Here is a 24,700-nt window from a genome sequence, read left to right on the forward strand (position 1 = left end):
CAGAGACCTACTGGTAATGTGGGGCTGCAGTGGCTTTATAATGTAGGAATCAATGGGCAGAGCCTGAAAGTCACATAAAGTATAATAGAGACAATTTCACATTATTCCGTGTATGTGAAATCAAAGCATACAAAAGGTCAAAATTGTACAAAGAAGTTTGTGGTTATTGTCTGAAAAGCGTCCGTGGACTAATTTTAGGTTGTTTTTTTTAAGAAATCGCATTGTCCGACCAGAAACACATTATATTGTTATTTTTCTATATCTGTATTTTTATTTTTATTCTTTATATTTTGTATATATTTTTAAAATCTGTTTTGAAGTAAGTTTACACCGTGGTTTTAGCATAAACCTTTTTTTTTCCAATCCTGCTCTATGTCCAACACATGTTGAAGAATTTACAATAAAAAAATAATCCAATACCATACAGTTTTATTGTATTACGATAGGCACAGTGTGAAAGTATACAATACTAAAGGATACGTTACGATAGGATGTGAATACGAGCATACCATACATAATGTTACATTATGTTAAGACCCGGCGCAGTTCTATTATATTTTAGACATAAAAAATACTTTTAAGTTGTATGGCTTGTCGACAGGTGATACCTATTCTTCATGCAGTATTTATTAGCTATTCATGAGCAACATTTTATTTCTGTGAGTTGACTTGACAGAAAGTGAGCAAAAACAATATAACACTCACAATCCAAGCTGTAAAATCTAGCTTCATTTTCCCTAAATATCGATTAAATATCGGTTACGTATTAGAGTGGCTATGTTAAATGTTTTGATAGTCATTGTGTGTGTGTGTTGACTCAGTTACAGATCCCCAGTGGAGATGGAGTCACAGAGTTTGACAGCTCACCGTGGACAGCGATAGTTTTTCTGTCCTGCAGAATAGTATTCCCAGCCGACACCTGCACCGTGACTGTACTGATGCCTTCCCGGGAGAATGTGCAAGCCACACTTCCCTCTAGGGTGATTAGAGGCTGCTGGGGATGAGAGAGAGAGAGAGAGAGAGAGTGAGTGAGGACTGATGAGGAGGATAGAGATAGAGAATGTAAGAGTCTGGGGGGTTCCAGTGAGAGACTCTTATCAACGGCTGGTCTCACACTGCTGTTATTTACACTACAGAGGTGTCAGCCTGCTGGCACACACTTGCACACCAACACACACACACACACACACACACACACACACACACACACACACACACTTTGAGATCTTTGCAAAAATCTGTGCTGTGCTTCATACAGCGTCTAGGCCCAGAGAGAGTTCCTCATGTGACACCGGCAGCCCCTTCCTGTCATTACTCACGTCTCCATTCGTTCCTCAAATAGCAGTGAGATGCTAATACAGCCACGCTTTATTACAACTTGACATAAGAGGCTGTCCTTGTGGAAGGCCTTTGATGGTGCTGAACAAACACATTTACACAATCATGAAGACAGATAGTAAGAGTGCAGCGTTGCTACAGTCAGGGCTTTCAGTGTTCAGAGCATCTAAATCTGTTGGTCCACAGAGAGGGAGGTTAGTTTTTAAGTGTCTCAAAGTCATCTAACAGCCTTTGCTGTTAGAAAAAGCTGTTTTTTAAAAGTGTTGTGTTCCTCTTAAAATGGACACTTTTAATGATAAGTATCCTGAAATTCCCCAAAACATATTTGCGTGTATACTTAAGATGATACTTATGATTACAAGATTTGTGGTCATACTTGTTAGCTAATTAGCAAGTATGCTAACTGCTTTGCTTTCTTCAGCTTAAGTGATGTGCTTTATTTATAAAAAGTGTTTTCTGATTCTAAGTTACTGTGACAATGTTTCACTTTGCAGTTTTTAAATAATGTAATGAGATTCAAGATTTGTATTTGTCACATACTCAGAAAGATGTGCAGTGACATGTGCAGTGACATGTACTGCACACTGCATGGCCTTGTTCCACAAGGCCATGCATAACAATACACACTCATATATATACAGTAAAATAGAATATAATGTTGAAAAAAGAGGAATTATTTCAATGTACAAAATATAAAATATGGATTAATGTAAACAGTGTAAATATGTGTAAGTGTAATATAAGTTTTTACCTCCTTTACAATCATATAATTCCTCTTTCAATGTCACAGAACTGAATTGGCGGCAGAAGTTTCACACTTCTGTTGCCGCTGGATACAAGGATGGTATTTTCAGCTCTGGAGGACATAAGCAGGGCTGCAGTTTCAGGTGTTAGCTATTGCAGTTAGAATAAATGATGATTCACATCACTGGCTAACAGTAATTAACCTGCCTTGTGTCTCACATGCATCAGCATGCTCTGCATTTTTATCAAAGCTGATTAACAAGGCTGCAATTTTTTCGCAACCTGGATACACAGAAATAGCTAAATGGAATAATGATTCTACCTTTTTAGAGGAGAAGAGTCAGCAACCTACTTAATTGCAGAGAGAGGTAAAAGCTCAGAAAGAAGAGGAAAAGTCTGGAGTGCACAGTACCTCTGTGTTATTTCCGATCCACCAGATGTAGGTGACCGTTCCCACTTGGCTGGGCAACAGAACTGCAGTCAGGTTCACTTCCTTATTCCTCACTGCCACAAAGGGAGCTGAGAGATGAATATACTCCAGCTGACCTACTCAGGCACACATATACATCACAGAGTGAATCTAATGCAGTGCACAGCATGTGCCACAAAAAATAAGAAATAGAAAAACAACAACTTTATTTTTTCGAATTTTTCAAAAAAAGTTGTGAGAAGGTATAGTGGGAAAGAGTTTGGGAAAGGGGAAGGCACATCTTTGTTTAGGATTTTTGTCTGACCTGGGACTGTTTGGCTGCCATCTGTGTGTTATTTTTCATCCGTGGCACTCCTGAGCCTGCAGTGACTCTATTTGTCTGGCTGGCACATAGGATTGACAGATTGGTGGGGGCATCTGCTCCCTGATCAATAAGTCAGTTTCAATACATCTGTCACTCCCTGAATACACTTGGGGTGGTCAGTCTAGTTACATATGAGGCTTCTGTGGGCCGAGCGGCTGTGAAGCATACGCCGACTTGAGTGGGAGGGCATTGGGATTTGTTCTATCTCACTTGTTTGTTTGGTTATGGGAGAGGAGCGTGTTCTTTGCAGAGATAAAGCACAGAATGTGGTACACAGTGTACGGGCTGACAGCAGCAATTCCAATGCATGTGATAAAAAGTGGAAAGCAAATTTAAGGTAAAAAGCAAAAGAAGGAAAAACTAAGAAGATACCCTCCAAAACAACAAAGAACACTTTTCACACAAAGATGTTTTAAAAATCCAGAATGTCTCACATGTCACATGCAGGTAGAGCATAGCTGTCTCTGAGCCCAGGCTGTTCTCCCCAGTGGCAGTAACCCGGTAGATCCCCACAGCTTTGTAGATGTGTTTGATCCCGTCCTCAATGGAGCTTACATTGGAGTAGGTCAAAGCATGACCGTCTCCAAAGTCCAGAGTGATACTTGTCCTTGCGCTGTCACCCTGCATAACAAAAGAAAGGACTTTCAGGGAATTTGCAGGTTCAGCTCTTTATCAAAAGACTCCCTCGGGTTTCAAGAAGCTTATGACATAGTTTTACCAAGAAGGAAGTGGATGTTGTCATGATGTTGTGACTAATAGGACAATGGTGTTTCAAGACTTTCAGATTGAATTTTGACTTACATCATGAATATGGATATGAATATTAATTTCTGGCCTCTATCCTAATGGGCAGGTCACTGTGGTGCCATCAAGTCAGGCAGCCATAACCTGCTTTATTGTCTATTTCTTTCTGAGCCAACAGAAATATGTCTACGAACGAAACGGGGTGTCAAAATACTACAGCTACTGGGGGAGCTATCATTTTTATTGTAAGTGAATTGTTAGATTGTTCATGTCCACATAATTTTGTGTTTTTAATGTGTTAGCGTCCTCTCGGGGCGTCTGTGGCTCAGTCGGTAGCGTCATCGGTCGAGGGTTCGATCCACAACTCCTGCAGCAACATGTCCGATGTGTCCTGGACAATACAATTAACCCTCATTTGCTCCCGCTGCTTCATCTGTGGCGTATGAATGTGTATGAATGGTGTTAGTTACTTTTGATGGTTACTTTACATAGCAACCAGTCACCCCCAGTGTGAATGTGAAGGTGTAACGTGGTGTAAAAGTCAGAAGACTAGAAAAGTGTGTTGCTGAAAATATGGCTGAATCCAAGCTCATGTCCATTTACCATGTACTTCTCATTCAAATTGTTAATCACAGCTTTCTTTTTTACAAAACTGGGCACATGGCTAATATCAAAAATTGTAGTAGTAGTCGTAATTTATTTCGGTCCACACTTACAGTTTTTCATCAGGAATACAAGTACAAATAGTAGAATGAAAAGAGAAAATAAGAATTTGCTTTGAAGCATGTAGTTCTTGTAACTGATTATTATTGACTTTACTCTTACAAATAAAATAAGGATAAGTGTGTGATGTCCTGTTTTTTTTTCAACTCAACTGCCAACTTCAGCCACCTGAAATTCTATATTCTTTATTTCATCAAACTAAAACTGACACATTCAGTCAAATCAAAGAAAAATTCTGCATTGTAATAGTATGAACTAACACTATATAATTTTAAGTTAAATAACAAATACTTCACCCTAATACCCTTGTTTACATTCTGTATATGAAGACACTTAGTTGGCTTGACAGTTTAAGAGAGATGTTGATTTGTACAGAAAATCAGCTTACCTCCTCCAGAAAAACAAGGAAGGTGACATTGGTGCCCAGTGTGGCCGACAGCGTGCCCTCACTGGTGACCAGGTGGAGGCCTTTAGGTGCTTGGATGGGACACTGCTGCCTCCTGGCTGTGTACTCCAAACTGACTCCAGCTGTACAGTTATTAGAGACGACTTTCCGATATCTGGGAGTGTGGAATAATAAAAATGTTTTTTTCTTAATATTTGACTGACTGTATATGCAGTAGGAGCAATATTTCATTTTCATTTGGTTGTTGGACATGTGCCAGAGTTGTTCTGAAAAGGTTACTTTTGGAACCTAAATGTAAACACTTGTGGTGATATTTATTTAACACTGACACCTATGCCTGGTCTCCACTGTTAGATTATGATTCTATTATGTGTTTGCAACCTGAACTTCAAGGTTCAAAGGTAAATATCGCTGAAACATGGAAAGGATATGTAGGGAGAAAGACTCAAAATAATAATTTTTAATGGAGAAGTTATACGTATCCACATGGCAGTGGCAAAAAGAAAATAAAACTGGAAAAAAAGTCATTGAAAATATGTTTATTTGAAGGAGAGTGTAGAAGGCTTTATTGACACAAAATAAATGTCATGTGCATAATAAGTGCTGGAAAAGACTAAATGTCATTAATTATAGGGCATATCTGACTTATTAACCATTTTGGCTCATAAAGTATTTTTACACCGTGTCCCTTTGCATTTTGAATGTTATGTGAACCATTTTCCAGAATCTGCCTTATGCATGCCCCTTAAGGTGTGTTATTAAATACATCCTCTATGATAAAGCCCACATTTCTTCTGCCACTGAAGAAACCACACAATTGAGCCACTTCAACTTCAGTTCGTTGTTCATTTACCCCAATACCTGCATGTCTCTATAGTGGATGTAATTTCATATTCTAGTCAGCTCTCATCCTCCACTTACCCAGTGCTGTTAAGGAAAGTCATCCCTGTGGTGCAACTCCTGGACATTGTTGATGGATGGAACCAAAAGGCTGGGGTGCATTTGCCGTTTGTCCGCCTCTCATATCCGTAATCACTGTAACGATTAGTTGCAGAGAAAAAAAAAAAAAAAAAAGTCACCCAAACGGGAACCACAGATAAATCAATGAGAAGACAGATTCCAAAGTTTGTGAGCCTCTTATTGGACACATCAGACTAAAAACAGACTTTAAAAAGTCTTTGATAAGTTTTTCTTAATGCCTTACATTACTTTTAAACAAGTCGATCAGAAGATATGTTCCATGCTGAAAATTGATTGAATGTCATGTATTTAAGACTTAATCAACATTGGAATTTCTGACTTATTTGCAGAAACAGCCTGCAGAAACTTGAGGTTTCTTTTTCCATTGACTTAACAGTAGCTACAGCAATAGATCTGAGCCTCTTTGGTGCTTCTTAAACACATCCCAGAAGTTGTTTGTCCTACAAATTAAAAGGCAGAGCAGCACTGCATCCCCAAAATGATAGGGACAAATTGCCCCAATTAGAGCTACATGCACGCAGATGCAAAAAGTGTTGTGATTGTTAATGAAAGCTATTAGGCCTAGTGATTTATGGTTTTGATGGTGCTTATTCCAAGAGCTGCCTCACTCAAGAGACCTGCAGATCTGGGACCAAAGTCAAAAAAAAAAAAAAAAACAGAAAAAGAAAGAAGCAACACTAATACTGCTGAAAATTCAAAGAAAGCAGTATGAAAGAATGTGGAAAACACCTTTTGTAGTCGCAGCTGTAAAAAGAATATCAAACAGCAGCTATAAAAACACAGTCACTTATTTCTCTGAATAATTTGACCTTTAAGCATTGAAGGATGGCACACATTCATGTGAAATCAATTGAACATCTTGTAATGAGTACTCACATTCTCTTGCACAACACACACTGAAATACTCCTTCTGGGCCAAAGTTAAAAAGGAAACATAAGAGGTTTTTTGGACTTGTTCTGGTAGTGTGATTGAAAGTGTGAACGCATGACTAATAGGGGTTTTCAAAATGCCTGCTGTTGGATTGTTAGTCCCCTTTTGGTCTATGTAAAATGATGTCAAGGTCCCCTGTCAGCTTCATAAACACACACACACACACACACACACACACACACACACACACACACACTGTAGGTACATGTTTAAGCATCTGACTGGATTCCATTTATCAGCAGCAGCTTCCATGAGAATCTGCCAGAGGTGCTCTACAATTCTAATCTGGAGGATGTTAACCATGATGTTGATCTCTTATCTCTAATCCCTCACTTGAACTCAGTCCCCTTAAACCCTAGAATATAGGAAAATTCATTTGCACTTATATAAGTCCAATACTGAGTGCAGAATACTTGCTTTCCTCCATCCATTTTCACATCATGGAAAGTTAAATGTCCAAAAACTGTATTTCATGCTTGAAGAAAGAAATCACAGATATTTTTTTCCACAAAATCTTCTGTAACTTTTGAAAAGCTAACTTTCTCTTTATAATTTTACAAAATATAATTCTCCAAAAGGTTTTAAACTACAATGAATACTTCTCGGTGCTTGCCAATGCAAATGTCAGAAACATGTAGGGAAGTTGCAGACGTTTTTGTTTTCTATTTAGATGTCAGCACTGGTCTACAATCTTAAAGTGCTTACACAGCTCAACATTTGTGCTGAAAGGGGTAACACAGTCTGTAAACAGAATAGAATATTTGTTTAGCCCATTGTTACACTTGCAGGCTATGGCGAATTTGACACAAACTGTTTAAAACAATCAGTGTATGCAACGTTTTCAATTTACAGGGGAAGAAAAAACACAGTTTTGTCTAAAAGTACACAACAGATTCTTATATTTTGGACCAATTGCCATTCGTCAAGATTAAAGATCTAGAAGCATTTTCATTTATGCGCCCAGCTGTTAGAAACTCATCTCTCATTGTTTGTTTTCTGAGCTGTTCTTAAGGATAGATTCTCCATCTCTGGTAAAAAGCAACATTCTCATGAACAGGAAGTTCATGCAGCAGAAGATGAACTTCAAACCATTTCTTACACAAATATGTATTTCTCTCAGCTTCAAGGTATATTGTGTGGCCTTGTCTTAGTTACTCAAAGAATAAAACATCTGTCCAAAATAAATTCAAAATCTTACAGTCCTTAAGTTAAATGATATGCTCTTCAATCAAAGTACAATTCAAACACAACTTAACCACATTTTAAAGTGCATACTGAAAGATTTAGATTTGCGTATTCTTATGCTCAAACTACTCTGAAAAATCCATGTGGAGTGGGACTTGCTACATTTTACTACAAATGAATTCCAAGTTTGGGCTGCGGCAACTCAGGCGAAGTCTAGGTAAGTCACATCACACTCATGTTTAAGTCTGAAGAGCTTACACATTATAGAACAGTCTAAATGAAAGCCACTGATAGATGTACACTCATAGATGTACTTTATTGATCCCATGCTGGGAAATTGTGGCGTTGCAGCAGCAGGACATCAAACACACAACAAGAGAACAAGAGAATATAACATGGAATACAAAGTAGAAGAGCACTAAAAATGTATAAAAGCAAGAAGAAGAATAATATATACACCAGGATTTAACTTAAATATCCCAACTAGTCAAAAAAAAGTGAGAAATTACCTACAGCATTAATTCATGTTTAACTGAATGTGAAACATTTTTTGCAGGAGTAGGTGAATGTGCAAAAAACAGTGATGTCAGTTGTAAGCAGTATTGATATAAGAGCAAAACTAAGTGATACATGTAATATAACAAGTGCAATATTGAGAACATACAGTTGGCAGCAGAAACTATTGACTATAATGATGGATGCACAGACAGATAAAGTGAACATCAGTGATGCATATATTAAAGTGGAGACAAGTTAGGCAGTTAGCAGCCGAACTATTAGCCTTAATGATAATGATGAGTAGACAGACTGATGAAGGGAACTTGAGTGCAGGGATAATAAACTTAACATGAACAGAAAGAAGAGAGAGAGATGATCATGATGACAGTTCTCTGCTTGCAAGAGGTGAGTTGCTGTACAGGGTTATGGCATTTGGTAGGAAAGATTAAGGCATTCTAAATCTTAGTCTTACTTAAAGTTAAGATTTAAATTCCCTGGATCATAAATTTCCTATGATTAAACTACTGCTGAACTAATCAATGAACAACCATACAGATGCAATGCAAGCGGGATTTAATAAGGAGGTTAAAAAAGGTCAAATAAGAAAAAAAGAATGCTCACCATTCAAAGTCAGCTTCTGTGCAGTCACAAGGGCCAGACGTCATCGACACAGAGTATGTCTTTCCCATAACGCACCTGGAAGTGGGCTTCAGTTTCCGGTAAATTCTTTTCACTCCCATGAGGCAAGGTTCTCCCTAAAAGGTCGATTTCAACAGAAAACCAAGAGGAAAATCACACGGAGAGAGTTTAAAAAATGAGGCGCTTTTGTAACTTGCCACAATAAATAATTTACACGATGCAACCAAGCATAAGTACATCTCCGGGTGTGTGAAAAGCACCGTTGCCTTACTTCAGCTTGTTGTGTATTCCTGTTCAGCAATTTTTGGGGGGAGGATTTGTGCTGTGTGGTGTGCTAAACTAAACAACTGTTCCTCCGTCACAAGTGTCAGACCTGAGAATGTGCTGCTTGAGTTCTTTTTTTTAAAGTTTCTTTTTTTTTCTTGTTGTTGAGATATTGAGAGGAATGAATAAGTAGGAACTTCAGTTTGAAAAGCTCCCAGCAACCAAGCCATTTTTAGACATGTATCTATGTGTGGGAAGTAGATCTACAATCAGTTGGAGTACCATAGAACTACTGCTCTTTATATTACCAGAACTTTCTGTCTTTGTGCATTAGGTGTCACTAGTGAGATAGTCTCAAATCTGGGTGTTCCACAAATAGATTCAAAGGGCCGGACACTGTCCTTACCTTCCCCAGTGGTCCTGAAACACAAACACTGCCCTCTGTTTTAAGGTGGTGTTCAGCTTATTTCAACAGTGAACTGATGGATGTCTGCATTTAGGCAGGTTGTCCCTGTAATTGGCTTGGAATCTTGTCATCTTCCCTGCTATATGTTTTGATCATCAGTCTGCTCAGAGCATATGGTTGTCCAAACCAATAACAGAACGGGGCCATGACTAAAGGCGCACACAAAGTCCCTGGCTCTGCCTCAGGCCTGGACAGGTTGAGGGGTTTTCAGAGAGGTTTAATGTATGCAGGGGAAGAGGGAGGGCTCGGGTTGGTTCACAGAGCACTTGGAACATCGGCAGGAATCTGCAGAGACTCTGCATAAGTGCTCTGGGTACCGAGAGATGTCCCCGCTTTAGTCCACTTCCTCAACAGCCAGGCTAAAGCCACTGATCACACATTACTCTGATGTTGAAAGGCTTCAGTTTGGTCAAGGGGCCCTACTCAAGCTTAGCTCGGTTACTGAACCTTTGAATTCATTGTTGGAAAAATGACAAGCTCTTCAAACTTCAGATGGTTGTTTTTTAATGACGTAAGACTGAAAACTTATTTTGAAAGAATAGCTCCTGCAGTCAAACTTTAATCCTTTCTGGGTATTTTTGTTGATGCAGCAGACAGAGGGCGTGTCAATAAGCTGAGAGTGCTGACATGAGATAAATGGGCTGAGCCTGATATCAGCCCCTTTGTGTTACCTCCAGCCCCATGCTTACTTTCTGCAATCTCATTTGGATGCTAAAATGCTACGTCTTCTTTTTAGTATCCTCAGGTAAACCAACATGGTGACCACAACAAGTACAATACTTGTTGTTATGTCTATAGTTTATATTAAGAATATGTACAATACAATCAAAGGCTGACAGGAGAATCACTCCTGAGTATATGTTACACAAGGAACAGAGAGAGTTATCCTGCAAAGGGTGAAGGCCCATGTTTGCTGATTGTTTTGAACATCTCTTGGGGAAAGTTGCAGAGCACATAGAGTACTCATGTTCCTGATCTGGACTGTTTTCTGATGTCTTGGATCTGATCTTTCTATTTTTAATACACGTTTATTAATTATTAGGAAAGTGCAAAAAATTACAACTGGAACCTCGAATAAGATAAAAAGAAGCAATTGCATAATTTATCACTATATAACACATTTATCAATCATTTATTGACGTTTTTTGTTTTCTCTTTGGGAGAATTCCTACGTACATACTGAATATAAAGTTATTACAGGTATTCCCATTGCTAGATGAGTAAGATTTAAAGAAATGTTTACTTTTCCCTCAGTATTTTTTTATTTTTGAAAAATGAATTGATGAATTTAATAATGATGCTATAATGTGTGTACCTCGTTGTGCAGGTGCCATGTCTGATAATCAACCTCTGTACACCTCCTGTTGAAGATGGACCTGAAGTCTATTTTCACCAGCTGCCACTCTGACCGATGACTGACGTGACCAAATATCCTGAAAAGAGACGCAAAAGATGCCTTTTCTTAGACACATAGCATATTGCAGGTAATAATGATCAGAATAATAATGATAGTAATACATGAGAACTTTTTGAACAGCACTTTTCTGACTAGTCTAAGACATTGAACTGAGAACAACGACAAAACAAAGAAAACAATAAAATAATAATCTATCAATCAGATATAATCTTAGGAAAGAAGGATGAGAACAGAGATTGGAATTACCCTTTAAAATGTTTTAAGCATCAGGAAAGGGATGTTCTATTCCACAAGTAGACCAACTAAGAAAACCAACCATTATACTTCTTCTTCCTTTGTGCCATACACTTTTGCCACCTCATCACTGCAGCACTCCTGCACTACTGTAGGTGCACAGTTGTAGTTCCTACATAGGCGATTGAAGTATTCTTATACCTCTCATTCTTCAAAATTAAACTCATATAAGTGAAGACATTTTGTCATGGAGCACAGTTCGGTGCATAGCAGTGCATTCTAAGGACAAGCAGGTGCACATGCTAAGTAGAGCTATTGACATGTTTACAGAAGCTGCATGGGCTCAAAGTCATTTGATATTTCCGAGAAGGCCTATATACATGATATTAGCCCAAAATATTTAAAAAACAGTAGTTAGGTAGTCAATGTTTGTTGGCTATAATGTTATTAACTAGTACCCTTTGACAGGCTGCTTCTTTTGTTAGCTAACTGTAGCCTATGTAGCTAAAGAAAACTCAGATGTGATGAAAGTACAGTGACTACACTGCCCAGTTTCATGAATTTACTACCGTCAGTGTTTTTCTATGTGGCTACCATTAGTTGATGAAAGACAGGCTTGGTCATATGACGTATTGACCGAACACATCAGAAAGCAAAGAGTTGAGAAGAGTCTTAAGATGTGAATTGTGTTTAAATGGTGTACACCTTCAGGAGGTGTGTCTTAGCAGGTTTATTTATCTATCAAAATACAACAATCATTGATTATCTTTTCTTTTTGTTATGTGCTGTATTGTATGTGAACGTGATATTCTCTTGTGTCCAAAACAAATTTCTCCTAATCAGACATTAACAACTAACTAACTAACTAACTTATAGTAAACCACAGTTGTTGTATTGTGTGGCAGGTTTGGACTCGTGTTTTACTTCTGAAATGCTTACTCATAATAAAAATCCTCTTTTTTTTGTTCAATGATCAAAACAAAGTATAATCCAAGGTTATAAGACTAACCAGATAAATATTCCATCTCCAGCTAAATTGAGTGGATGTGTTTTCTGCAGTGACCCACTCACCATTCATACCACAACATATTTATCACAATCAATCTGTCAATTAGCTCTGGGGGCACTCGACCATGACAGGCACTTACTGTAAGAATGAATACAAATTGATAAGAAAACAATGCATGATGGTCTTATGAAAACAAATGGCACACGTCTGCAAGCCCACAGGCTCCCTGCTGGAGAACTTCTTTCAGTGCAAACCTGCCAGTGTCTTCTTTCCACTGCCCCTTTCCACTCCCACTTTTTTTTCTTTCTTCGTATTGCTGTGCACTTTCCTCTCCTCCCTCTCCCTTTCTGTCTCTCCAGCTGTGCCCTTTCACTCTCCCGTAGAGCTGACGACTGAGCTGACTGTCAGTCTGTCATTTGTGGCAGATGTCATAAAACATTGATGTAATGGCTGTGGAAACCCTTTGCAAACACATCCCAAGTCCTAAAATCTCTGCTGCAATAAGGGAGCAGGGCTGTGTCATACCATATGCATGTACCCAGCTCTGGGCCATTCTAATGATAAATGGGAAAGTGCACAAAAGGAACCTTCATAAATCTGCTTTCTGAGGACAAGCCGCATCGCACTCACTGCTCTTCCCAATTTTAATGCTGTTAAAACTTTTTAAAACAAAGTTTCTTGTCTGTTTTCTCAGGGATATTTTTGATCATTTTGAGCATTTTCCTTTGAGCTTGTTCTTCAAATGGACAGTCACGCTGTCGCTGGCTGCCAAGGCATTGATCTCCTGTGATCAGAATCTGAAGACAGCCAGTTTTGATGTTTGGTAGACCTTGTGAGAAATCTTTTTTTTATTCATGAAAAATAAAACAGTCAGTCAGTCAGTCAGTCAGTCAGTCAGGAATGCTGAATCAAGCAGGCTTAGATGTAAAATGATAAAAGTTTGGTTTTACCACAAAGGAGAGTAGAAACGATTTTTTTCAGTGTGAATGATGCATTTCTATGTTGACAAATCACTCACGTCATGATGAGCGTCTCCTCCCCAGGCTCTCCCAGCACCCCGTCCACGAACAGAGGGCTGTTGGTGAAGCTATACTTGCTCCACTGCCGCCCTTCGTCAAAGCTCAACCTGAAAACACAAAAAGAAGCAATGCTCACATCTCGACTGTGTGCACACGCTAACGACCCTGAGAGGTGTCTAACATCTGTATTTTTCATTCCGGCAGGGCTAAGGCTCTCTGCTCACTGAACACTGATCAGCAGAGCCAGACTCATTATGGCTTCAAACAACGAGAGGGGAAATTGAATGACAATCGTCAAAGCAGCCGACTTCTCCACCATGGCTGCTAGGTTTTTTTTCTAGCCAAAATTGTATCATCCCCCCTGTCTGAAGACAAACTCATTTGCCTTTGTTTGACTTACTTAAGACTTGGAGCTTCCTCTGAGAGAATTAGTCATGCTGTGACAAATGGCGTCTCTGTCATAATGACTCACCACAGGTGTCGGATGGGTAGCGGAGTGTGTCTTATTGCGACCAAGGCTCCTCCTTTGTCAAGATACAGTACTGCGTACTCCTCGTTGAAGATCTACAGGGACACAGAAAAAAAAAAAAGAGGGTTGAGCCTTCAGTGACTTATTAGCCATGTACATGTCCAACATGTCTGCACACACCCATGCTGAATCATTAAAGGAATTAAAGTAATAATATACCACACACCCACACAGACAGACACACACACACATAAAATATACATCACAGCTAGAACTTGCTACATCAGCTTCTGTATAATTATTTTTTATTGCTGTATTGAATCAGGAACAGGCCCCATAAATTAACAACATGAGGCAGTGAAGTAAGGGAGCAACCCAAAGGCACTCTACGCACTGAATCAAATCACTGCTAATATTTTATTTGATTATCAACCTGAAACATGTTGCTTAGTGTACGAGGATTAAAAGCCTGTGTGACACAATCAAAGAGAGAGGGAGGGGCGAGCAAAAGGAGGAGGTGGATATTTTAAGTGGCAGGGCAGTCAGTTCATATTGCTCCATATAGGATGAGGGCATGATTGGCTCATCCTTAGAAATAATAATTATCAGGTGCAACATTGTGAATCGTATTCATAATATATCAAATCTACTGCAGTTGATACATGTGTCAATATTATTAACCTGATCTCAGCCAAGGACACGCTAATTGACTCTAAATACTAAATTCACAAAAACCCTACAAAATGCTTCCTGCCTTATAGAAAACATGCATACATCAATCTTTACAATCAAGGCTACAGCTTGCAGTGCTGTTGAATTTGACTACATTATATTATAAAAAGAGGTATTACTATTATCTGTCTAACATGTGAACAAAACATTAAAGGGGCAGAATATGAGAAAAACCTTTCAAATATGATGCACTCAAGAAAAACCTCCTCACCCACAATGAGCAAAACAGCAAAGAGGACAAAGAACGAATGCCTCTGTGTTGGTGAAAAGAGAACAATGTAAACCATGGGGAAAGTACACTTAATGGCACAGCTGCTGTGCTGGATATAAAAGTTTGTGTACTTGTTTGACTAATGAATGGCAACTAAATTTACATCTGTGGTTCTTCGTTCTAATTGTAGTCAAATTTATAATTGCAAAAAATAACAATACTGCAGACATTTAGAGGCCAGTCTTTTCTTTTACTAATGCAGCTAATGGGCTAACATTAATAGCTGTTGCACTCCTCTATTTTTTAATCTAGAACTACCGGCCTCATTCATTTGCAGAGGTTTTACTCCCCAGCCCCCATGCAGATGGTGTCCAGTAAGCTACTGACCTTAGCTTGCTCTACGCCATAAACTTAAAGCATGGTGGGTTCTCCTTAGAGGTTTTCCTTTATCAGCCAATAAAAATGTGTTACATTCAGTATCATCACCAGCCCCACAATAATAAATCTTCTGATCCATACACTAGTTGATGTAGTTCTTACTTTGACTAAAGAATTTGTACATTTTAGAAGCCATGTCTGCATTTGCCTCAGTGCCATTGCACACAGAGCACACTAGATAATATGTTTTCCACACTATGAGAGACTTGATGGGAGAGAAAGACGAATAAATGTGAATATCAGGATTGGCAGAAAAATGTATTAGGACGATTTACTGTAGCTGTTGATGTCCAAGGATGTGCAAACCTAATCATAATGTTCATAATGTTGTTTAAGGTTAAATGCATGTTTAAAAATCATCATTTCCAAGTAATTGACTCTCAAGTGTCATCGTCATGGAAAATGTCCAAATCTGTTTTTGTAACATTAGTATTAAAATAAATATGCATGATGGCAGCAGTAACATATTTATTAAATCACCAATTTTTACCAGAAGAGAAGATTTACATTTTACGATAGTGTGACTCATTCAGATATCATAGTAATGAAACATGTCCACACCTGTCTCCAAGTGTTTCCTGCATCCGAGGTGATGAACACACTGACATTGCTGGTGCTTAGCTCAGAGCCAATGGAGCCTGCAGGAAAGACGACATTTTTACAGATCAGTAAAAAGAACAAACCACAGTGAGTGCTTGAGCTGCGGTAACTGCATAATGCAGTCCAAGATCAAACAATTCCCAAATTTTATAAAGAACCTTCAGACTGGCAGTGGGGATTCAGCAGGGGGGGGGGGGGGGGGGGGGGTTGCAGCCTGCAGCTGCAGACCGGGGCTATAATTACAGTTCTCCACAAGAGCTCCTGTTACTGTGCTGTGTGACTCTCATACATACTCCGAAATTATCCAATAACTCTAGATTATTATTACATCACTTCTGACAGTATTTAACAGGGCTTTCCTAGTGCAGTGTGGAACGTTGTAATTGTTTTAATGTAACATGTAATTTAAGTTTTTAAACACCAGGATGGAACATATTGTTTGTGTTTCAGGTGTGATTTTCCCCCTTTCCTAAACGCTCTTGACAAAACAAAAAAAGTTTTGTAATCTATGCTTTTAAAGTGTAACAGCAGAATAATAAACATATTATCCCCTTGCAGCTGTGATCAGGTAAACCTAAGCATACAGTTTGACTGCCAAGTGGTTTAAGGGAGGTTGTATGAAGTTCTTAAAGTAAGTGTCTACTGTAGAGAAGTAGTGACATGGCAGCAAAGGCATCAAAGTTGATCGTTTCACTTTCTGACCCCAGTCGTTGATTACATGCACAGTATACTGAATGCATACACAGCCCTTGTAGCACTAAAATGTTTCTAAAGAAAAATGATAAAATGGTGTGACAGCAAGAAGGAGTGATTCAAATATTAAAAATGTCGTCTACGTTTAAACTGATATAGCTTTTTTCTACTTGGGGCTTTTTTCATAATTAATTATTTTACAGACCAGACAGAAGTCAACATCTTCAAGCTGTATGCAGCTCTGACTGATTGTTTCTCCAGTGTGCGTCCATCTTTCTCCCTGACAGTCTACACCAGACACATACAGAAGTATCTATTGTCACTGAACATTGGTTTCAAGCTAACTTTCAAAGTCTAAAAATGCTCTGCATTTCAGCACTCTGCTCGTCTTCTTTTCCAGCTGACTTTAAAAAAAGGAGTGACATTGACTCTCACCCCCTGGAGTATCCCACCTTCACTGATGGCCAAGATGGGTTTTTCAGAGCTGGACTCATTTGAATTATTAGCATAAGGAGGTTTCAGCACATTTAGTTCTGGCTATGGAAAGTGACAACTGAAAACTCTGAACTAGGGAGACTGACGATGTTTTTCCTTTAGTGTCAGAAGAGCTGATGATTTGCTGTCATCCCTTTAATAAATTCTAGATCACATTAAACTTACATTAACTGTCCTTCTTAGATTTGGAAGAAGATAAAGGGTCTTAATAAAAGCACATCATGTATGTTCTTTGTTTCTCTTATCATCTTTGCAGTTTTTCAATAACCAAACCTCCCAGCCTTGACCTTATACTACTCTTCAAGTCTTTGCTATCATTGGAATAATAAAATGAAGTTACAAGGAACTTCCAATCCAATGTCTGCTCTTTTTGTGCAGCACTTATGAGGCTATATATATAGTTTTTCGAAATACAATGACATATTACACAAAGGAATTCAAATCTACCTTATCTTATATTTGGTTAGAAAGTAGTCTGTAACACAACGAGTCATTAAACCTCCACAATCAGACCTCAGAACTCTTTTAACATCTCCACATATTTTTGAATGGTTTCTTTGTGTACAGCAAATGTAATGTAAATTTGAAAAGAAATCACTAAATATGATATACAGTAGCACTTGACGAAGAGTCCGGCTGTGTTCTTGAAAGCGTATAGCAAAGAAACTGATCTGTCTTTGGGAGCCATGGTGTTGTGAGTCTTCGTGTTTTTTTGGACTACGTTGACGAGGTGAACTCTTGTTTTTTTTTTTGTTTTTTTTTTGAGTGAAGCCGAGGTGAAGCTGCCTTAAATCTACATTATTTTAAATCCAGCAGGTGGTAGACTCTATCTGTTGCTAAATGAAATGTAAAGGTATATGTGAATATGGATAAGAAAACCAGAAAATAACGCCTACTTCAAAATTTATTATTAACTCAGTTTATCTAAATCTCAGTAAACCTTTTCTTAAATTCTTTATGGTAACATTGTCTAGTTTCAGGTCTTCCTCAATTCAGAGTGAAAAATACATTAAAAATAATAAAGCAGAGCATTCTGCGAGTCTACCTGGCACAGATGAGTTACTACCATGGCAACCTGTCAACCAAGATAGCAGTAAAGCAATGCCCATCTACCCTCCTGTCAAATACTGTCATTTAAAGGCCCAAAAAAAGACAACAGGGCACTGTAGAAATGCCAAACTCAAAACCTTAAAAAGGACGTCCACTAACAAAAAGATGATGTCACAGTTGCATTGCCCACTTTTTTATTGACAGCGAATGTCAACATACAACCACAATGAGTCCATAGGTGAAACCTGCTCTCAGAATTGGTAACACACTTAACACAACCAGACTGAAAGAACTAAAGGCCAGAATATACTGTTAAGGAACAACATTTTTAAGTGGGGAGTGAAGCCAAGATTGTCATGAAAAGCGGTAGTTTTGAGCATCTCTTTTTCACAAGTGTCTACAAAATTACGTTGAATTCCCTCTCTGTTTATTTATGCTGACTGACAACAGAGATCCAACCAAATCAGTCGATTGTTCCATGAAACTTGTTTAATTTACTGTGTTTCACTAAAGGTCCAGGCACCAACACGTTAAGTGTAAGCTTGGCCTTCTCCAGATACCCGGGGCGTGTGCCGATGTGTTATTGACAGTGCAGGTTCATGGGGGAGTAAATATCACTGAGGTGTGAATACACCGGGGGGCTGCTGAACTCATATTCCTCTATTTCTTTCTTTTCCCCCACTGAGTCGATGAGATGAAGTTCTGAGGGCTGAACCTTGAGAGTTGTATTTCATATTTTATATTTGCTCTTGCTTGTGTTGTGTAATTCCCCTTATTCAAAGGTGAGGTAGCACAGGGACAAACAAAGGTATCAGGCAAATATCTGTATTGAGAGCAGCAGTGCCATGTTGAAAACCTCAATGCACAAATACGCAGGCATGCGTCAGAGGCAGATTATTTTTTCTGTTGGCTTTGTTTGTCTGACTGATGTCTGTGGTCTTTGTCTCTCCTCGTTAGGAAAAAAAAATGAATATGCCCATCGTTAGAAGAAAGCAACCAAAATAAAAAAATAAACCTTCTGGATTTTGAATGCCAATAAAGAATGATTCAGAGGAGTTTTTAGAAATTGCAAACATGTTTAAATTCAGAGAGTTTAAACAAAAAAAACAACTGTCGAAATTTATGACATTTAATACATTTAAAAACATTTGAAAAAATTCTATCAAAAGCCTGTCTTTTTAAAAGAAAGCCTTTCAGAGCTTCAAGAGAGAAGACACTGAGTAAACAACATGCCACTCAGCAGAGATTTGATCTCACCCACCTGATGCGACAATGATTCCTGGTGATGACTCCCTGCTGGCTATGTTTCCAGATGTGTAGGGATTTGCAGACACGTGGAGATGAAGATGTAATGAGCAGTATGGCTGTGAAAAAGAATTCAAAAACTCAATTATCAGAATGGTGGACCAAAGCAAACAGTGTCAGTATAAACATTCATAAGATACTTGTGTATGAAGTGTCTGCTGAAGTGACATGGGTGCAAACTCCCCACTGAGTTTGATCCCAAACAGCACATCCCTATTGGCTGGCCCCACCATTAATTTTGATTGGGTTAACCTTTACCGACACAATTCTCATTACGAGCCAGCAAAATGCCAGTGGTGCAGGCCATGTTGTGACGGGCTGTTAAGAGGTTTATTAAAACTCTGACATTTCCTGACAAATGACTGTATAATATGGAAAGAAGGCGAAGCATGCCACAGAATTGCTAATTGGTTTATCAAAAATATGGGGATTAACGAAAGTCACATTAAGGTAAAATGTGCTAATGCGCCTTTTATATAAAGCACTAAAGAGGATGTAACAGTAATTAAAACCAAGGAGTCCATCTTAGTCCGCTTACTTTCGCTTTCAAACTAAAATTGAAGATGGCGTTCAACAAAACTGGCACATCTGCTGTTCCTGCAGTTAAACCAATACAAATGGTATCTCGTGGTACACGTAAATGGAACACGTGTGTTACTCCTTGGCATCTTTTGAATTGTTTTGAAATGTTTCATCCCCAGAGCATCTGTGCAACCAAAGTTGCAACGCACGTAACGTCAAGGAGAAGTATTTTTGAGATGAACAAGCCGCTATGTTCAAAAGTTATAGTTTAATCTCAGCTCTGTCCACATGTAGGATGACTACAAAGACATTCCATAAGTACCATTAAGAAAAAGAACAGGTTCAACTTTGATTTTCGTACTAATTACATAAAATACATTAAACTATTCATAAATACTATTCAAATTAATTCATAAATAATAATGTTAGCAAACTATTTTTGAATTGTGTAAGAATTTTAGTTTTTGAGATGTGTTGATTTTATGAGCAGAGTGGGAAGAAATGTGTTGTGCTTTTATTATTATCATATTTTTTTTAACATCATTTTAAGCATTATCATACAAACAATGATTAGCACCAGAGGTCAGCTTTACCCAATCATCCACTCTTTGAATCCACAATGTTTCATGCCGCATCACATCAACACCAAAACAAAAAGAGCCAAGGCCTGGGATTTTTTTTTTTTAACAAACAATACTACAACTTTGGGATACTTTTAGATGTAAGGAAGAATCTCCCATTGGAAGTTGATAGCCACATGTTCTCGCTGTTTTTTTATCACAAGTAAGGAAATATAAAGACTTCAGCTTTAAAAGCAATGTTTACGATGTAAAAGTTTTAGCTTTCCATTCTCAAAGAGGAAGGTATTACTTAATAGAGTTACATTTTAGATCATTTTAACACAGGATTATGCTGGTAAAGGTTTTCCTACGGCAGAACTGTTAAATGATTATTCAAGATTTCTTTGCTTTTCTCGTCTTAATTGTGGAGTGCAAACACAACTCGACTGTGAGAAGCACCTAACTTTCAGGAGCTTTTAGGGGTAAAGAAAGATGAGGGAAAAAAAGAACAGTCTGCTTCTCTGTCTGACACCTCTTTCTCTCTGTGTTTCTTAAATGGGAGGTCGGCTTATTGGACTGAATCAAAATGGCTGACCTTTCAGCTCAGCAGCCTCAGAGCACTCAGCTTTGACGGGCGTTGCTCTTTTTAAGCGCGGCCTCTCGTTGCTGCTGGGATCAGTCAACTCCTGTCAAGGCCTCTCTCTCTTGACGGAGGCGCACACAACTATATAAACACATACGAGCCCAGCACACTGATACACAGATCCTCACCAGTACGCAGTGAACACTGTTGCCTCTTAGGTCTTTGCTCGGGGCCTGCAGTAACCTCCAGTCTCTGCCCCTGTTGTAGGTGATGTGTGTCTTCACTTGATTGTCCGTCTTTCTGTTGGCGAGGAACATTCCCTTTATCCCCGCTACCTGGAAAATAAGAAGAATAAAAAGTGAATACAGATGCAGGCACACAGGCACAATACCTTAAGATATCATGCATTTCCAAATCATCAAGACACGTTGCACCAAATGAATGCTATGCATGGCAAAGTTAATCACCTGCCCTGAAGCGATGCAACCACACACTAGCCTCTTCTGTATTCCAAATACAGCAACAAACACTGAGTGGGTAAATGGATGCCAGCCCGGGGGACTTCTGAGTAATCAATGTGTGTCTTAAATGAATCTGACTCCTTGTTGGAGGCCCATGGGAAAAGCTCAGAGATACTGAACTGAATCAGTGACGATCTCATCAGGCACTGAAACTCCACTTTAGTAATTGACAGATACTTCAATCTCTTTTGGAGCAGAGATTTAGCATAATCCTACGTTTTAGGTGGCAACCCCAATCAAGAAAGTGAATTTGATTCTATCATTGAGACATGAGCAGCATCATCAACGGCTAAATTATTTGATTCAGAGATCAGGTTTTATTCCACATTTGGTGCTAGTATGTCTTAAAAAAAAAAATTAGACCTCCCATTTCCAAAGGCTCAGCATGAGCTCTGCACGTACTTCTATTTTCTTTTTGGATTAAGTGCATTCTGTGCAGTAATATCTGCAGTTATTCGTCAAAGAAAGAAATAATCTCGGCCTCCCAAAAAAAATCTATATCCCTGGCACAATTCCCCCTCCTGCCTTTTGTTGATGTCAGCACTTTGAAGCTGCTTCGTATTCACACAATGTGCTCGGAGGACTGTAGGCCTACCGCAGCTGGGTTCCTTTCCAAAATGACAAAACAAGTATGTTCCATCATCTCTGCCTCCCAGCTGTGAAATATTGATCAGCTTTCATAATAAAGTTGCTGGCTGGGCACTCATCAAGTGGGGCATCATAGGATACAGTTCAAAATAAAGAATTCTTCAGAGTTGAAAGAAGGCATGGGGGATGGTAAACCTTACGTGCACCATCCAAATTGAAAATTAAAGCGTCTTGAGTTTGCTGCTAGAAGAGAATATGTGAAGAAATGAATTTATTCATTTACCTCATAAAGGTCAACCATGACGTTGCCCTCGAGGCCCATACTGCTGACCACATTCTCTAGAGCAAGTGTGTAGTAGACTCCCGAGGTGTCTGACACGTATAGGTTGTAGGTTTCGTTTTGGTTCCACTCCTGTACTGCTGCAACCACCCGGTTTTCATCTGTACTGATGACATGCAGGTCCTGGCAGAGAGGCAAAGGTAACATCAAGGGATGACAGTGACACATAAAATAACTCTGTCATGTTACCACAGCGCTTTATATTCCCTTTAATCCTGCCGTTGTTTTATGTGCAAGCTGTGTGTGACTCTTCCTTACCTCGCTTTCACGTTCTTGTGTACTGAAAATATGTGTCTCGTGTTACTAGGGTCTGTATAAGTCAGGGGAGATAAATGTTTGTGCAAGGCAAACACAATATGTTTTTATTGGCCTATTAAGGTTTGTAAGAGCCTGAAATGTTACAACAACCCAAAATGTGATAAAAAAAAAAAAAAGTGTAATAAAACCCGAAATGTAATGCTGATAGTGTAACAAAATGCAAAGTCCAAACGAAATAACTTTTTGCAAAAACTGTGACAAGTTGATACAGTCAGCGATTACGTTATGGAGCAGGTAAAATATTTGTCTTCTGATAATTGTATTAAACAGACATAAACATAATACACACAGCAGTAGGCTAGAATTTCAGTTTGATCTTAATGTGTTTAATTTACATTATTCTGTACTGATGATTGGTGAAATCGATGTTGATGCTTTGGCAACTCTTCAATACCTGCTGCCTTCCCTTTAAAGCTCAGCTGACTGGGTGCATGCTGAGCCTGCTGTATGTCAGTGGCACAAAGGCTTCAGTGTTGATTGGCTATTGCTCGTATAACTAGCCAATCAGATAGTGTTGTGGACGGGACATTAAGTGAGAAAGTGAAAACAAAGCGGAGGGATAGAAATAGTCGAGCCAAAGATGCACACTTTAATAATTTGTTCTGTGATCAGTATTCTTTAGTAAAGAAAGACCAACACGCAACTTGTTTTCTTAGAACTCAAACGTCTTTATTGGCATTAAAGTGTGGTTAAAGCATCAACATCAATTTCACCAGTATAACATAGTCAAACACATTAAGGTCAAATTGAAATTCTACTGCTGTGTGTTTTGCTCCATAATTGACCTCTTAATGTCTCATGTGTTATCTTCTCACTTTCGTCATTTAAGAAAAAAGAAGACTATAAATGATTTGGGCAACAATAATCATTCATTAATAACATAGACTGTATATAGATATATAAACTTAAGATTCAAAGTGTTAGAACAACGCCATTCATCCAGGGTTATTAAAATTGAAGCAGTTCAAGTCAGTGAATATATTTACAATATATATCTGAAAATAGATATGGAGGGTGAGGGCATTTGTGTATGATACTCTACATTGAAGCAAAGACCCTTTATTCCATAAATTATTAACTCATTCTATGATGTTATGCAATTATTTCACTAAATGTCCTGCTCCATAATGTAAAAGCTGACCCAAAATGTATCAACTTGTTACATTTTGGGCAAAAAGTTACCGTGTTTTGGGTCCACCATGTTATTATATTATCAACCAGCGATTACATTTCAGGCTCTTACAAGGCTTTAAAAAGAATTTGTATTAGACATTTCTTTAAATGTTTCAATTTGTTCATTCATATCTAAAAGATGTGCTCTTTAGTCTCTAATAGAAATATACCAACTGGTTTTTCATCCTTTTTTTCACTCTTTCTGGTTTTAATTATATTCAATAATTAGAGATACTTGATCGGCTGTATTCAGGTGTTTTAAAGAGGATGCTTTTCTCATTAACACTATGTCAGGCTCATTGGACAGACATTATGCAGCTGAGGCCATGCTGTTCACTTGTGTGCTTCATCTACCTCTCACAGTGCCAGTAACACCTTGCAGTGAGCCGACAGCAACCAGAGCGCCTGGGGCTTGATTGAATAAAACATGTTTAATTGTCAATGGGGATGTGACAAGCAAGGCTATGCGCACTCCCCAGCAGCACGGAATAACAATTCTGGAATGACTGTGAGAGCTACTTTTGGCCTTGATTTGCCCATAAATAACAAAAAGAGTGTCACACAGAGCGAGTCATGAATGGGTGTGACTTTAGCTAGAATACCAAACAGAGATAGGAGCAAATAATTTGACTTTGAATGCAGAGGCCCCCTGAGAAAATACTGCACTGCAAGCTTAATTTGAAATACCTCTCATTTATTATAGTATCACT

At 38.6% G+C, this 24,700-nt stretch overlaps 1 protein-coding gene across 1 annotated transcript in view; it reads right to left on the minus strand.

The window, feature by feature from the left end:
* The window catches only part of sorcs1 (sortilin-related VPS10 domain containing receptor 1), a 163,340-nt gene that overhangs the window by 19,781 nt on the left and 118,859 nt on the right, over positions 1–24,700 (minus strand). The window contains exons 9-21 of the mRNA XM_079337819.1: positions 22,443–22,622; positions 21,239–21,385; positions 19,342–19,444; positions 15,804–15,880; positions 13,865–13,956; positions 13,392–13,499; positions 11,029–11,146; positions 8,966–9,099; positions 5,671–5,784; positions 4,732–4,903; positions 3,311–3,497; positions 2,495–2,628; positions 868–994 (exon numbers count right to left, since the gene is read on the minus strand). Of these exons, the coding sequence (XP_079193945.1) occupies positions 868–994; positions 2,495–2,628; positions 3,311–3,497; positions 4,732–4,903; positions 5,671–5,784; positions 8,966–9,099; positions 11,029–11,146; positions 13,392–13,499; positions 13,865–13,956; positions 15,804–15,880; positions 19,342–19,444; positions 21,239–21,385; positions 22,443–22,622 (1,693 nt within the window). The remainder of the gene's footprint in view (positions 1–867; positions 995–2,494; positions 2,629–3,310; positions 3,498–4,731; positions 4,904–5,670; positions 5,785–8,965; positions 9,100–11,028; positions 11,147–13,391; positions 13,500–13,864; positions 13,957–15,803; positions 15,881–19,341; positions 19,445–21,238; positions 21,386–22,442; positions 22,623–24,700) is intronic.

The sequence above is a fragment of the Symphodus melops genome (assembly GCF_947650265.1).
Source record: "Symphodus melops genome assembly, chromosome: 2".
Lineage (NCBI taxonomy): Eukaryota > Metazoa > Chordata > Actinopteri > Labriformes > Labridae > Symphodus > Symphodus melops.